The 17,500-nt window shown below is 38.4% G+C and overlaps 1 protein-coding gene across 7 annotated transcripts in view; it reads left to right on the forward strand.

Annotated features, from left to right (window-relative positions):
* Nucleotides 1-17,500, forward strand: part of LOC144973690 (follistatin-related protein 5-like) — a 150,007-nt gene that overhangs the window by 759 nt on the left and 131,748 nt on the right. For 2 of the 7 annotated variants that reach the window (XM_078916481.1, XM_078916478.1), the window contains exons 2-3: nucleotides 10,604-10,698; nucleotides 11,521-12,057. In XM_078916481.1, the coding sequence (XP_078772607.1) occupies nucleotides 11,938-12,057 (120 nt within the window). In that variant the 5' untranslated portion in view covers nucleotides 10,604-10,698; nucleotides 11,521-11,937. Of the gene's footprint in view, nucleotides 1-3,517; nucleotides 3,606-10,603; nucleotides 10,699-11,057; nucleotides 11,309-11,520; nucleotides 12,058-17,500 lie in introns of those variants that run through there. The other 5 variants (XM_078916480.1, XM_078916477.1, XM_078916482.1 and 2 more) reach the window with 5 other exon arrangements.

The raw sequence follows: 17,500 nt of genomic DNA on the forward strand, positions 1-17,500 counted from the left end.
AGATAATTCGGCACACTCAAAAGTTGAGTCTTAATTTTAGTTTGTTGTTTTTGTTGATATTTTCTATTAATTTTGTCTATTAAAAAAAAAAAATCGCAAATTCTATCACTCTCGGTTTCTCTCCCAATACACGAACTCTCTCTCTCTCTCTCTCTCTCTCTCTCTCTCTCTCTCTCTCTCTCTCTCTCTCTCTCTCTCTCTCTGTCTCTCTCTCTCTCTCTCTCTCTCTCTCTCAACGTTGTAGTAAGGGGCTTTGGATTTAAAATATATGTTTTTCCATTGCAAAAATGAGCTCATATCATGAGACAGGTATTATAGGTATAAAATAGGCAGGTATTAGTGTTACCTGCTAGGTCGTGCTAGGTGTCGCTCAGAAATTTCCCCCATGATTGTAATGACTTTCATAGGTTTACTATTGTGACAACAATATTGTTAATAATAATAATAATAATAATAATAATAATAATAATAATAATAATAATAATAATAATAATAATAATAAAAATAATAATAATAACAATAATAATAATGATAATAATAATAATAATAATAATAATAATAATAATAATAATAATAATAATAATAATAATAATAATAATTTGGGCTTTGAACCCAAAAACTTCCAATTTGAGTCAAGCAGCTCAACCACTATGCTCCTCTCGGCACACTAGGCTTTTCGTGTCATTTAGACTCCATCCAACAAGGAGCACACACTACATTCTGTTTATACGTTTAGACAATTTCTATACGGACGATGGGTTTACATTCGAATTGTTCATTGTTTTGATCATTTAATCCCTAAGCATTTTAATTATTCCCTGCCTTCAGACAACCATTTAGCCCTACTACCACCATGCTGATAAATTCACAAATGCGGAAGTTGCAGCTAATTCTCAACATGTGCATGCGCGACTCGGGTGTCGAATAACCTGGTGACAAGATACACCGGAATTTCTGGTGTTGAATAACACTCCGATTTGAAAAATGGGCACTTTCGGAAAGACGTGTTCCCAGCCGATCTGAGTAAGTTTACAGTTTTGTCAGCCAAGTGTTTTATGCTGCCATAGAAAAATGTTAGTCAAAATTTATAAAATCTTCTTCGTCACTTCAGATGCATGCCATGCGGGGACCAACAAATATAAATCATATCAAACAATTACAGATACAGTCGATAATTCAGAGAAAATGCATTTTGAAAAAGTAGATGTAAAAGGAAATTTTATGACTTAAATTGACAAATGTGTTAGATTTGATCTCAATTAAACTGATGGATATGGTAAAAGGTTAGCTAGTATTTTAACTACAATGTGATCATGAATGAAATGCATATTATTGCGATAAAATAATATACAGGGGAAAAAAGATGGAATTTGGAATAAAAATAATATTTTCTCATAGGCTGTGGCTATTCGGACTCGAGTCTGAATAGTCTCCCATGGCTATTTGGACTCAAATTCCAATGCGCATCTTCAATCAACAGGTTATTTGGACTCTGTATGACAGTTAGTATTTTAAAAATAACAATTACAGTAACTATCAACGGGTAGTCGAAACCTGCTTTATTTGATGAAAGACAAAATCATAGATCAATTGGAAGTCCAGTTAGAAATTTAAAATAAATGAGTTAAAACTCTTCAAAAGTAATAAAAGTCAGTTAAAGTAACTTTATCATTGGGAAAAGCTTTGTGAACAACACAATGCAATGTCCAAACAAATTCATGACAATTTTTGTTTTTTAATAAACATATTCTGATGGTGTTAGGCAGGCAACAATCCTTCTACAGTCCAAAGCAGGGTTTACAAGCTGAGTCAGTCTGATATGAGCAAAACAGAATTTCTTCTGAACTCTTCTTCTGTTTCTTTATCAGTTCTGCCCTCTGCCTTCTGCTGCTCTGTGTTTCACTGAACACGCACATTGGGATTTGAGTACGAATAGCCACAGGAGATTATTCAGACTCGCGTCCAAATTGCACTTTGTTTCTCATATTACACAAAAGTATTTCATATGGTATTGACCATTTAAAGTTGGATGGTCTCATGTTTTGGAAGACTGTAAATGTGTGCAGCAATAGGCACACTGACATATGTGGACAATTTGGATGACAGTAATAGTCTGTAAAACATCAGGCTATTCTGAAAAAAAATTGAGCATTTATATATAGCCACTTAACATACTCAAAGCGCTTTATAAGGGGTCCCTGGCCAACAGCAACATTTAACATTTAGGACGGGACATGACGCTTGTTAGGCGATATTACAATTTTTTTTCGGACAGAGATAATGCTGTTTTACACCTGAGTACGGTGAGAGAATGTGCATAAAGAGCCTTCTCCGAGGACTCAACTATGCGCCGAGCAAGGCTCGAACCCACAACCTTCCGATCTGAAAGTGAGTGTCATACGACTAGACCACATTGCCTCACAATCATAGAAATAACTGCCCAGTACAAGAAGCTTATTTTACACTTTGTTTTAGAACAGTACAGGATATGTTGTTTACATTTCCATTTGTTATTTGCAAACAAAGTGGCATTCACAAGGTTCTTAAAGATTGACAATGAAATGAAATGAAGTGGAACGCAAAAAGTCCACTTGGTATTTTCTGGGTAAAACCATAGCCAATGAACTCGTAAAAAGGATGACTCTGATCTCAGAAACATACAACATTTAATTGTGGACATTAACGTCTCATATGATGTTCAATGTGCATGGTTGGAATTGTCTGGTATGATTTTCGAAGTACCTTTGCTACTTTTTTTTTTTAAAGGTTATAATATTATGGCGAAGCACCGCCCTTTCCAATAAGACATAAGAGGTCTTGTTTGTTTGGCAGTCACAAACGACCATCGCTTTTAAGTCAAACTCTGACCGAATGATTTTAGTGTTGTCCTTGTTATGCAAAATGTGAAGCTTATAAATGATGGTTATTTAAGTTTGGATGACAGTATGACATGCTTTGAACATATAGCTGATAGCACTTTTGCTCACCCTGATTTTTCCTATCCGATATCGCGTGTCTTAAAAAAAAAAAATTGAGCTTTTATATAGCGAAACATCCACTAAATGTGCTCAAAGCGCTTTACAAGGGGTCCCTGGTCAACAGCAACGTTTAACATGTAGGACAGGACATGATGCCTGTTAGGCAATATTACAATTTTGCGGACAAAACAACGCTGTTAACGGCCAGGTACTCATTTTACACCTGAGTATGGTGAGAGAATGTGAGTAAAGAGCCTTGTCCAAGGACTCAACTATGTGCCGAGCGCGGGGCTCGAACCCAGGACTTTCTGATCCGAAAGCGAGTGTCATACCACAAGACCACATTGACGCACATAGACTTTGAGACTTGGTGCATTTGAATGGAATAAATAATCAAACAAAAAAAGGCTGATTTTGATTGCAGTTTACCTATTTTCATTGGACGAGTAGTGTCTGATCATTTCCAGTAATCATAATCGAAAGTTACTTCTTGTTTGTGTTGTATCACCATTTCATAAGAGTAAAATTACCCTTCCTAGAAAGAGCATGAGACAACAACAAACATGAATTCAAGTCTGAAACTATGTTTGAGAAGCAGTCCCAGGCAAAGCATGGAGAACAATACACGCAAGTTGATTGTTTTGAATGGTTTTCTTAACGAAAGAGTGAAAATGGAGAAGCTTCGTATAGGAACGACGCAGACTATGGACGTTTCGGGTACAACCCCTTCATCAGCACAACAATACACAAATTAACGTGGAAAACAAATAAAATAAAATAAAGTGCAAAACAACTTGTATCGTCTGTACTCAATGGTGGTTGCTTATTTGTTTTTCACGTTAATTTGTGCATTGTTGTGCTGACAAAGGGGTTGTACCCGAAACGTCCATTGTCTGTGTCGTTCCTTTACGAAGCCTCTCCATTTTCACTCTTTCCTTAGTATTTTCACGATCACAGGCTTCAGGCAGCCCCTACAGTTTTCTACTTTTCCGGAATGGTTTTCTTGTATTCTTTCTTTCTGATTTGTCTGTCACTGGTCATACATAGGTACATACCTTTTAATTTTCTTTCTCACACTTACCTTTGTGCCATCTCCTTAATTTGTCACTTCGATCAGTATTATTTATATTCCTATTTTCATCATCATCATCATCATCATCATCATCATCATCATCATCATCATCATCATCATCATCATCATCATCACCATCACCATCATCATCATCTTCATCACCATCATCATCATCATCATCATCATCATCATCATCATCAGCAACATCATCATCCTTATCATCACCGTCATCAATAGTATTTGCAAACACAGTGATATGAATTATAATATGGAAAATATCACCGGTACACATCGGGGGAAAGTATACCTACTAAAAAGGAAAGTGTACAAGTACAGATTTTACAACTGTGTCCTCAGTTACGCTTCCACGAATTCCGACAATGTAGGAATGGTGGCACTGTGCCACATGCCTTTGCTGTTGCTTTCAGCCTAGAAATGCTGTTGACTATTCTGCCATACTCTGAATTAATTTTTAAAAAACAACACTTATTTGACATTTTGTCCAGAAAACTCATCCTTTAAATATCGGTCGATTAAAACGACCCCCATCTTTGGCAAAAACTCTCAAACATAGGAATTGCGAGGTCCCAGGTTTGAAAGTTTTTGCCAAGATAGGAGTCATTTAAATAGATCGATATTTGAAGGACGAGTTTTTCTGGCCAAAATTTTCAAATACGTGTTTTGTTTTGTTATCAGAGTACATCAGTTTTCAGTTCGTTGTATTCCATCTCTCAACGCTTCACCAACCAAACATCTTTTTTTCTTTCTTTTCTTTACTTTATTATTATGATTATTTGGATCCCGAATTCCAGCAATGAATAATGCAATGTGTTCTTATCGATCAAGCGGGACAACTGCAACCTATTATCTCGTCTCATGGATATTGTTATGCAGAATGCAGGACACACTCGTGCTGTGCGACATGAATGAAAATGAAAAAAAATTACAAATGGTTGTATAGAGACAGTAGATATTGAAAATTGAATTTTTACATATCTTTTTGTATGAAAAAACCAACAAACTCTTCACTTAACCCTCTCCTTACCAACTGTAGGAAAATCGTCACATTCATTACGATAAAACCAACATTTTTCTTATTCAGATTTCTCTTGTATATCATGAGATTTAAAGAAAACGAAGTGTGTGTATTCTAGAGCATGTTTTGCTAAAGAATTTATTTATCGCAAGAACTTTACTGCTTGAGTGATAAAAAAATTATTTTTGTGTTAGGTGTGACGTTTTGGGGAAAATCCTAAAAATAGCTGGTAAGGAGAGAGTTAACTCACTCAATCCTAGAGATTTCAAAACTGGAAATATATATATATATATATATATATATATATATATATATATATATATATATATATATATATATATATATATATATATATATATATATATATATAAAATGAGCATGTACAGTACAGAGATAGTTTTATTCAACTAGCATTAACCAGTAAAAAACTAAAAACAGTAGCTTTGATGCTGCGCCTATAATTTGTCTCAGAAAAACGTAATAAATAGGCATGGGGTAAAAGTAACCCCGGGTAAACAACGGATATACAGTATAGACGGTGTTGGGGTTGAGTGAGTTAAAGTGACGATGTTAAAATGTATTCGATGACCTTATTTGTAAAAGAAAGAAAAAAGCAGTCGATTCGCTTGACGTGCACATTCGGACGCAATTATGTGCTTGTTTCAACATTGTTGTAATGGACAATATGATGCGTTGGTTTGAGAGTATTTCCTTTGCAACAATGAGCCCATAATAATTTGGGTCATCACACCTGCAGATATGTTGTACATGTTGGGTTCACTCATTGGTATGACCACACCACTAAAAAAAATTTTTAAAACATTAGAATTGAGCTTTTATATGGAGCGATATCTACTAGACGTGCTCACGGCGCTTTACAAAGGGTCCCTAACCAACAGCAACACTTAACTTGTAGGACGAGACATGAGGCCTGTAAGGCGAAATTACAATTTTTTTTTTCGGACAGAGACTACGCTGTAAACAGTCAGGTACTCATTTTACAACTAAGTACATTGAGAAAATGTGAATAAAGAGCCCTTTCCAAGGACTCGGCTATGCGCCGAGCGAGGCTCCAACCCAGAACCTTCCGATCGGAAAGAGAGTGTCATACCACTAGACCGCATAGCCGCACTACATGCCTGCATGCGGAAATAACCGTCCCTCCTGATTCTAAACATTGTTTGCTGTGTCTAAACACCTGTGATTTAGAATTGCATAGCGTTGATTGATTCGGCTCTTAGCAGACCTGTTTGCCACCACGAGAAGTTCATAGAAACACGATTTTTTATATTTGTTTTGGCTTTAACTATAGAATTAAATACGCACCCCCCCCCCCCCCCCCTTCTGCAATACAGTGTGTTAAAAAGAAAAGTTTGATACTCATGACTATGAAGCCGTATTATGAAATACTGCTATGAGTAAATTGTTTATTTAAAAGTTTATTACAGTGTCTTATATCCCCCCTCCCCTTAAATACTAGTGGCGCTCGGCGCATAGTTAAGTCCTTGGAAAAGGCTCTTTGCTCACTTTCTCTCACCGTAATCAGGTGTAAATTAAATAAGCATTTTTTTCCTACAATACAGTGTGTTAGAAAGAAAAGTTTGATATGAGAAAGCATCTACTCATGACTTTTAAACCGTATTATGTAATACTTACTGCTATGAGCAAATTATTTAAATGTTTATTATTGTATCTTATCCCCGCCCCCTCCCCTTAAAAACTAGGGGCGCTCGGCGCATAGTTGAATCCTTGGAAAAGGCTATTTACTCACTTTCTCCCACCGTACTCAGGTGTAAAATGAGTACCTGGCCGTTAACAGCGTTGTCTTTGTATGAAAAAAAAATTGTAATATCGCCTAACAGGCGTCATGTCCCGTCCTAAATGTTAAGTGTTGCTGTTGGCCAGGGACCCCTTGTAAAGCGCTTTGAGCACTTTTAGTGGATATTGCAATATATAAAAGTTCAATTTAATTTTTTAAATTTAAATTTAAAATCTAGGATTTCTTAAAATTTCAAGTAGGCAGAGCAGGCCTGTCTAAGTAGCTGTTTTAGACGTGTATAACCGTAGCCATCGTTATGTTATAGCCTGACTGGCAGTTTGACGTCATTATTTGGTTTTTGCGCCGTCTAGTGAGTTGTCGTTAGTAGAGCTCATGGAAACAAGTTATTTCATTGGTTGAACTATTGAATACAACTCACGATTTGGTTTCTTTTGTTGCAAAAAGACTGGCATTTTGACGTCATTTTTGGTCAGTGTTGTTAGGCCATAACTTTACGAAGGCCACGGTATACACTGCCGGACAATGACAGAACCACCTTTTTTTTTTTTGGTCAGTAAAAATGTACTTCGCAATTTGATCAAGTAAGATGAGCCTCAACACATCACGGGGAAACTGAAATGTCACAGGCGTCAGCCGCAGTATAGCGTCGCAAATTGATTAAAAGGGCGGGCAGTTTGTCAAACCGATATCTTTAGGTTATGAATAGAAGAGACGAAATTGACGTCACTCTACTCTGTATTCTTCTTCTTCTTAGACAAACTGTTGGTGACTAGTTCCGTAGCCATCATTATGATATAGCCTGACACTGAAACCCAAAAGGACTGGCATTTTGACGTCATAATTCGGTTTCTGCATCATCTAGTGAGTTGTTAGTAGAGCTCAAGGAAACAAGTGATCCCATTGGTTGAACTATTGAATACAACTCACGATTTGTTTTCTTTTGTTGCCAAAGACTGGCATTTTGGCGTCATTTTTTGGTCAGTGGCAGGCTATAGATAGTATGCGCTTGACTAAGACGTTCACAACATTGCCATCCGGAAGTATAACGGACCAAGACACAAAACTTTGTGTAACCATGAACGTTTATAGTCTGGTTAATACAGTTTAGTGAGAAGTACTCATAAACGCGGATGGCAAAAAACAATAACAAAGACCTGAGTGACGTCATCTTCGAACTATCTATATATGTTAACGATGGCTACGCTAGTTCTCACTAGATTATAACAGTAATACTATAAACGTTAAAGGTTATACACTTTTTTTGTATTGGTTCTTTAAGTTTGGCTGGCGGATGTTGTGAGTATTTTACCAAAATCCATTGCATCAATATTGGACGACCATTTCCCCCCCCCCCCCCCCCGCCCCCCCAACCAACCACTGTGCCACATCGCCGTGCAATTATTTGTAAAGACGACAGTATGATTGGGAATCGACAATAAACGGATTGGATGGAGTTAGACAGTTGTCAAAGCGTGACGTCTATGGTTCTTCATGTCGGTTTTCAGATAGGCCTTCACTATTTCACGTGTCATCATTTCATGTCCGTCTTCAGTTTTCATATTATTCACTCTTTTCTTTATGATCATTAACCAGTTTCATTGCCGTACTCTTGAAAATTAAACAAGTATAAATTTAAAGATATAGCCGGAAAATCCGTCCTTCAAATTTCAAATATCGATCGATTTAAATAACCCTCATTTTGGCAAGAACTCTTTAGACCTGAGACCAGTTTTGAGAGTTTTTGCCTAGTTCCCAGGTTTGAGAGGTTTTACATTTGCCAAGTTGAGGATCATTTAAATCTGAAGGACGAGTTTGTTGGGTTTTTTTCAGAGTACGACAGGTTGACGTTTACACGAAGATCGTTCACTTTTTATCACTATTCAATACTCTTCAACAGTCGTAACGTCACTTCCTTCCTAATGACGCATGGTAACTTAGTAACACTGGCTCTTAACTATCGGAACAATGGCGGACGCCCGTATGAAATATTTCTCCGGCGAGCATAAAAGCGTATCCAGAGGAAAAAAAAAAACCATAAATTTGATCATGTATTGACTTTTACACATTCTGATCACAAGGCATATGAAAAGTTCTAGCTAGCATGAAGAATAAAAAGTAATGATTTTCTTTGTTTAGAACCAAGATGGCCGCCGTTGCCGGGCGGCGTGACATCAGACTACTGAATCCAATTTCTATTCGTTCTTGAAGAAGGAGAAGGAAAGTATGAGGAAAAGTGGAAAAAGACGATGTATGTGTAATGTATGTAATGTCACATAAGGCACTTATATGGAACTTATGGCCTTTTTAACGCTTCTTCGGAATATTTTGATGACGTAATAGCCGAGTAACCCGTAATGTAATGACTGTGTACGATTGTTGCTTTCGGTCGTGTGTTCAGAAGGAGGAGGAGGGGGTCGTGTCATTGCTTTGAACTGCGCCGTCAATTCCCGCTCTGTCGTACTCTGGAAAAGCCCATAATTTCAAAATTTGGCCAGAAAACTGATCCCTCAAATATCAATCGATTTAAATGCCCCTCATCTTGGAAAAAAAAACAAACCCCAAAACTCTCAAACCTGGGACTTCGAAGTCACAGGTCTGAGAGTTGTTTTTTTTTTTCCCTTTCAAAATGAGGGTCATTTAAATCGATCGATATTTGAAGGACGAGTTTTCTGGCCAAATTTTGAAATATGGGTTTTTCCAGAGTACGGCAGCTCTGGTAATACATAATGTCGAAATTGCATACTAATACTAGACTGTGATTTATAGTCATGAATACTTAACAGTCCTCATCATGGTCAATTTGATATGCCGCGTGTCCATTTGAAGAAAATTTCACGTTAGAATCCGCCCCCCGCCCCCACCTACTCCCAGAACTATCCAAAGTTTATGTACATTGTGGATTATGGACCTGTTATGAATTCTACTCATTAAATTTGTTGTTCGGAAAACCTAGATCGACATGTTATTTTATAACTTCTATTATTGGCAATTTCTTAAAATGAATTGTTGACAGTTTAAAAAAACCCAAAAAAACTGAAACTGTTTCATTTGAAATTTAGTGCGCAAATTTTGATAGAGATAACACAAAGATCTTGTGAGAGCAATTGTTGATGAACAGAATTGCGAAAAAAAATTATTTTTTTTTCTATCAGTGTAGATAGAAGACTGCATTATTTTTCCTCAGTAAAACATTTTATTTGAACACAAACTTCCTATTTTTCGTATTCTGGCTTACTTTGGCATGATACAGATTTATAGAGTGGATATTATATTTACGCCAACAGCAGCGTTCAGTGATAAAAACGGGACTCCATTTACAATTTCTTATTATTGGTTAGTTACTGCATAGGTACTAGATCCTCTATTTATTAAATGAAATATATCCCCTCAAAACTGATTCATCAGCATTTTACTCATGTATATTTGTGACCCATCGTCTCAAACGGTATTATGTCGAGATGAACCAGATGCTAATAAATCAATTTAAAGCTAAATTGGTCAATATTTTGAATTGTTGGTATTCAGCGCACTAAATTATAACATTCATTCTCATCTATAAAATATATAACCTCAACGCAAGTCAGAGATTTCTGGCTATAAATTCAATTTTCAGCATCTTTATCATCCCGACATAATACCGTTTTGTGGCGAGGGGTCACATTTATGATATTAATGTCTGTCCTTTCCTAGACGCACGCAACTGGGCAATTATTACTTTTTTCCTTGTTTTTCACCAGATCCGGTGAAAATGTCATGAACAAGAGGAAGCCTTTTACTGTGAAACTGGAGAGGCTGATGCATGCCTGAGCGAACTTGCGTGTTCGTACGTGAGGTATGAGATATTACTCACACGTCACAGCCACAAACAAACAAATACACACACACACGCTCTCGCTCTCCCCCCCCCCCCTCTCTCTCTCTCTCTCTCTCTCTCTCTCTCTCTCTCTCTCTCACACACACACACACACACACACACTTCCAAACCCCTCCCCCTAACACACTCAAATACTCACACTCATATATTATTTGAGAAGAACGCGTATTTCTTAGTCTCTGTGTGTATGCATGGCGTTTGTTCGGGTGCGCGCGCGCGCGCGTGTGTGTGTGTGTGTGTATACATGTATGTGTGTGTCTGACGTGTGTGTATGTGAGTGTGTGTCCCCCTGTTGCTTTGACAGCGAGCTAGCTGGTGAGCAAACAGCGGAGCAGTAAGTGCGACAGCACCAAACGTGCGTGTCTTCTGTGAGTCGTACGACATCATCATCACCGAGCAGCAGCATCGGCGGCAGCAGCAGTAGCTAAGGTTTTCTCTCGCTCTGGCATCGACAACCAGCAGGCAGACAGACCGACCAGGTACCACTAACATACTGACAGAGACAACCAGGGTTATACGTCATTGTTTTTGTGCAAGTCGTCACCACTTTATTCGCTTCGTTGACTTGGTATAGTATCTCGTAGTGTTATTGGTAGTTGCTACTGTTAGTTAGAGTCTTTGAATATAATGTGTTTCATCAAACCTCATTAACATTAGCCATCGATCGTAAATACCATTATTTCTTATTATTGATGAATATTTTCTATATATTTATATTTTAAAATCTCCCCCTCCCCATCTCTCCACACACACACACTCTCTCTTCTTCATGACACCCAGGCTTGTCTAGTCGTATTTGACAAACTCCATCATCGGTTTAGATGTGTATTGGAATCGGTGACCTGCTGGTATCCCAGGTAGTTGCATTGGGTTAACCAAACGCTGACGTCTTCGACCATTACTTTTGGAATACGACATTCACCCTGTCTCTCTTGGAATATACCATTTAATGATTTTCGTACAAATTTGGATGAACTGTTGACTTCATTGAAGCGTTTACTTAAAAAAAAAAAACCACCCTCATCTGTGTATTACAGTCATTTTGAACTTATCAATGGACAAGCTTCAGTGAAATTCAGTACTGATTTAGAAGTAAACTATAATATACCAAATAAGAAAACGGCTTGCATCAGGAGACAAGACCAAATATAGGGGCCTTTACTAGGCTGTGATTTGTCCCCATACAACAACACAGCAATGGCGATTGGACTACTTTCTTTACCCTTGACCACTGGCCGGCTTTGTTCTGTGGCCTGTGTGATGGTTTTGGTACTGGGACTTTTCCATTATCCAGTGGATGCCAGACCCAAAAATGCGGTAAGTGGTTGTTTACCTTCTTGATTTTTCGCCGCCTTTTGTTTATCAACGGTTGATACTCATTCCATCTGTTTGCTTAACTCACTCAACCCTAACACCGACTATATCCGTAGTATGCCAGCGGTTACTTTTACCCCATGCCTATCTATTACATTTTTCTGAGACAAATTATTGGAGTAGTATCAACGCTAATGTTCTTAATGTTGACATGTTAATGGTAGACGTCTAGTTGAATAACAATATCTATGTACATGCTCATTTTAATACATTTTTTCCAATTTTGAAAAGTAGCAAAAATCTCTAGGATTGAGTGAGTTAATTTTCTGTCTATCTACATATCTATCTATCTATCTATCTATCTATCTATCTATCCATCCACTCATCCATCCATCTCTCTCTCCAGCTTTGTCTCTATCTATCAATATAAATCTATACTGATTTAACTGAGTGGGTTCCTGACCTCACAAAGTGAGTATGGAGGCACTTACTGTGTTTTCTATTCCCCTACATCTGTTTTCCAACTTGTTTTCTGTCTTTGTCTTGGAATGAGATTACTTGGATTTGTCCTGGCCGGATAACCTGGCTGAGAGGGAAACTGTCAAATGTATAGTTATAGTTTTGGGAGATGATATATTTTCCTCGTGTAAATCATCTCTCTGTTATGCACTGTATTATGTTTTGTTTACATATAATATATGATTTGTATGAATTTGAGTATTCCTCTTAATGGGGACCTGTACTTGTGACGAGATGAGACTTTTAGGTGATCTCAAACTAAGTACTTTGATAGTGTGCAATCTACATCTGCCCCTTTGTCTTACCTTTTCTTGGGTACTCTATTTGTAATTCGAGAACGTATTACTATCCCATTTTCTTCATTTTTACTGGTGCTGATATGACCTTAATGTGTTGCAAGCGCCTTAAAACTCTTATAAACAACAAATCAAAACTGATTTAATGGTGTATCCATACGTCAAGTTATCCTTGGTCTTCTTCCTATCCGATTATATTAAGCAACAACGGGGTCATATCATTTAATGGATACTGCTCATTGATATTTTTGGTATGTTTCATTGTATGACCAGTGAATCAATTGTGATTATGTAGTTGAGGACTTGCATGTCAATGGGAGAAAACCTTGGGACTGAGATCCAAATTTATTTCTCGTTCATCTCTCTCTCTCTCTCTCTCTCTCTCTCTCTCTCTCTCTCTCTCTCTCTCTCTCTCTCTCTCTCTCTCCCTCCCTCCCCTATCTCTCCCTTTATCTCTTTGTCTTTCTCTCCTCCTCCTCCTCCTCCTCCTCCTCCTCCTCCTCTCTCTCTCTCTCCCTCTCTCTCTCTCTCTCTCCCTCTCTCTCTTTCTCCCTTTCTCTCCCTCTATCTCTCTGTCTTTCTCTCCTCCTCTCTCTCATTTTCTCTCTCTCTCTCTCACTCTCTCTCTCACTCTCTCTCTCTCTATCTCTCTCTCACTCTCTCTCACTCTCTCTCTATCTCTCTCTCTCCCTCCCTCCCCTATCTCTCCCTTTATCTCTCTGTCTTTCTCTCCTCCTCCTCCTCCTCCTCCTCCTCTCTCTCTCTCTCTTTTTTTTCTCTCCCTATATCTCTCTGTCTTTCTCTCCTCCTCTCTCTCATTTTCTCTCTCTCTCTCTCTCTCTCTCTCTCTCTCTCTCTCTCTCTCTATCTCTCTCTCTCTCTCTATTTCTTATTTGCAAGTCTGATAACCCATTTCATTATGGGTTCATTGTTGTAGTGGAACTCCCATAAAATGACGCAAAATATTGTCCATTAAACTTAGATTGTTAAACAAGGCCCATAATAAGGTTTGGATGTCAGACCTGCATATATGTACACGTCGGTGTGAGACAATCCTGCTGCTTTCTCTCATTCATGTCACTGGGATCATTTTCCAAATGACATGAATCGGCCCTTCGAGTGGCCCTGCAATAATAATATGATAATGATTCTCTTGCTGTTTCCTCTTTTGTAAAAAAAAAAATACTTGTTGAGTTTCTTCTCCGAGATGGTTTCTTAAATGTAAAATCCCAAGTGCACATAGTATAAGGTCTGATAACCGAACGCAGTTATAGGCGGGCTTGTTTTAACATTGTTGTAATGAACAATATTTGGCGTTGGTTTGAGAGTATTCCCATTACAGCAATGAGCCCATAACATTTGGGTTATCAGACCTGCAAATAAGTAGCACGTCATAAGAAACCCTTCGAAAGCAATTCACCCAGAATTAAAAAGGAATACGTCTTGATTCTAAGGCTATGATATGCGTCAGTGCATGACATGATCAGTCGGAAGGTGAAAATTTTGGATTTGCATATTTTTCACCCGCATTTTATGAAAGAGTATGCTCCCCAGATTATTATAATCATTATTTAAAGTAAATTGGGTGATTTTTTTATGACGTTTTGGTCAGATGTTCTCAAATTTCATACTTTTTCAACTTGACGAGCTATAACAATATTTAGAAGTGAAATTAAGCTTTGATATTTCCCAAAGATGTACAAAAAGGGTTGATTTAATCATTTCTGACATGAACTCATGTTTGATTAAAATTGACCTTCTAACTAAACTTGGAACTATCTCAGTTCAAACCGTTTCACCATCTGATTGATTATGTCCGTCACTGTAACTAATAATATTATATTACCGCAACTGCAGTCGTTTGAGTGATTAGAGAGATATAGTTATACTCCGAGTCTCACTTACCACGTACCATCTTGTATCACGTGAATGGGTATTTATAGAAGGATTCATTTTGGTCTAACCAACGCAGATTACAGCGCAGCACGTGATTTGGTTTTGCCAAGAATAAACGTGAGTTTTGATATAACGCAATACCCACTAAACGTGCTCAAAGCAGCGCTTTACAAGTGGTCCCTGGCTAACAGCAACACGTAACATGTACACCGTGACATGACGCCTATTAGACGATATTACAATTTTTTTTTTCCGACAGACACAACGCTGTTAGCGGCCAGGTACTCATTTTACACCTAAGTACAGTGAGATAATGTGAGTAAAGAGCCTTTTCCAAGGACTCAACAATACGCCGAGCGAGGCTCGAACTAACCCAGGACCTTCCGATCCTGAAAGTGAGTGTCATACCACTAGGCCACATAGCCGTTGCTCAAACCTGCAACCATTCCTAGTATAAAGCTATGCGTTTATGAATAATTCTTGCTCGATCTGCCAGCCAGATTAAACATAACCAACATACATAACTGTGTAGCCATTAACGTTTATAGTCTGATCATTTTACCGACTGTCTAAAAAAATAATAACAGTAACAGACAGCTGAGTGACGTCATCGGCGGTTATATTTTTAATCGTTAAAAAGAAAAAAAAAGAAAGAAAAGAAAAGAACAAAAAATTAGCATTTATGACAGTTAGGATGCTCTAGCAGGGTGGCTTGCCCGCCCTTCTCCCCCTCCCCCCCTCCCCCCCCCCTCCCACACACACACCCTTTCCCTATAATATTATATCAATATGCTGTGACTGCTATTGATCCTAGTCTCTATGGAGGGGATTATGATTGATTGAATAAGGGGGGAAATCACGGGGCACCGAGATTGGACCCAGAGGGCCATTAGATGAATAAGTCAAGTCTTTTCTTGGGGATTGAACACCCGCACTGTCTTGTAAATCCCAGGAGCCATACTAACTCATCCAACTTTTGTCATTACACATGCATTATAGCCTCGGAATAGAAACTTTGGTAACATTATTATATTATCATTTGATATAGGGGATGAGATTAGCGGAAGAGTAGCGTCCCTTGATTGGATGTCACCTTACAGAAAGAACGTCAAAATGGTTTTGCGCATGCGTCTCTCTCGTCCTCGCTTTCGGTGAAGTGTCTCATGCCGCTTTCACCGGAAGCGAGGACGAGAGACGCATGCGCACAACCAACTTGACGTTCTCCTTTTCCGCCGGTGATGTCCAATCAAGGGACGCTACTCTTCCGCTAATCTCATTCCCTATAGCGCCAGTATCCACATATAGTGCTCAGAGGTTCTTTACAATAGTTTTTAAAATTATCACACATGTTCATTTATTCGGCTACAAAATCACTACAACAGTCACACATATCTTGTTCGAAATTCACATAGAATCACGATAAGCAGAATGAAAAAGATCGGTTTTTAAATGCCGTTTGAAGACTGGTAGACTTTCACATTGTCGGGTTTTAGGTGGTAAAGAATTCCATACGATTGGAGCCGAAAATGCAAAACCACGCTCATCTGGGATGATCGAAGGAAAGAGAGCTAGAGGAAGACAAAGAATGACATATCTAAATAACATAAGAAGGACCATAATTATGTGATTTTAAAAGAAAGACAGATTTCATGCGTACGTTAGAAGATCGTGATTCGTGGAGACAGCTGACCGGAAACGTGCTCAAGAGCACAAACCACGACGGATGATGATAGTCTCGTAGACATTTTTCTTTGGGTTTTTTTTTTCTTCTATTTTTGCTTTGTATACCGTCGCATCAGCAATTGGTGGTGATGTGAAAGAAATCCCTGTGCGGCTATGTGGTCTAGTGGTATGACACTCGCTTTCGGATCGGAAGGTCCTGGGTTCGAGCCTCGCTCCTTGGAAAAGGCTCAAAAGGCTCTTTACTCACATTCTCTTACCGTACTCAGGTGTAAAATGTGTACCTGGCCGCTAACAGCGTTGCCTCTGTCCGAAAAAAATGGTAATATCGCCAAACAGGCGTCATGCCCCGTCCTGAATGTTAAATGTTGCTGTTGACCAGGGTCTCCTTGTAAAGCGCTTTGAGCTCATTAAGTGGATATTGCGCTATATAAAATCTCACGTATGTAAGTCATTTTGTGCAATGAAACAAAAAGCCAACCCAAATCTTATGTTGTTGGGTTTTTATTTTTGTTCTATTAACTCACTCAACCCTTACACCGACTATATCCGTAGTTAACTCACTCAACCCTTACACCGACTATATCCGTCGTTAACTCACTCAACCCTTACACCGACTATATCCGTAGTTAACTCACTCAACCCTTACACCGACTATATCCGTCGTTAACTCACTCAACCCTTACACCGACTATATCCGCAGTTAACTCACTCAACCCTTACACCGACTATATCCGTAGTTAACTCACTCAACCCTTACACCGACTATATCCGTCGTTAACTCACTCAACCCTTACACCGACTATATCCGTCGTTAACTCACTCAACCCTTACACCGACTATATCCGTCGTTAACTCACTCAATCCTAACACCGACTATATCCGTCGTTAACTCACTCAACCCTTACACCGACTATATCCGTCGTTAACTCACTCAATCCTAACACCGACTATATCCGTCGTTAACTCACTCAATCCTAACACCGACTATATCCGTCGTTAACTCACTCAATCCTAACACCGACTATATCCGTCGTTAACTCACTCAATCCTAA

Source organism: Berghia stephanieae, chromosome 5 (genome assembly GCF_034508935.2).
Source record: "Berghia stephanieae isolate SIO BIC M18660-M18661 chromosome 5, UCSD_Bste_1.3, whole genome shotgun sequence".
Lineage (NCBI taxonomy): Eukaryota > Metazoa > Mollusca > Gastropoda > Nudibranchia > Aeolidiidae > Berghia > Berghia stephanieae.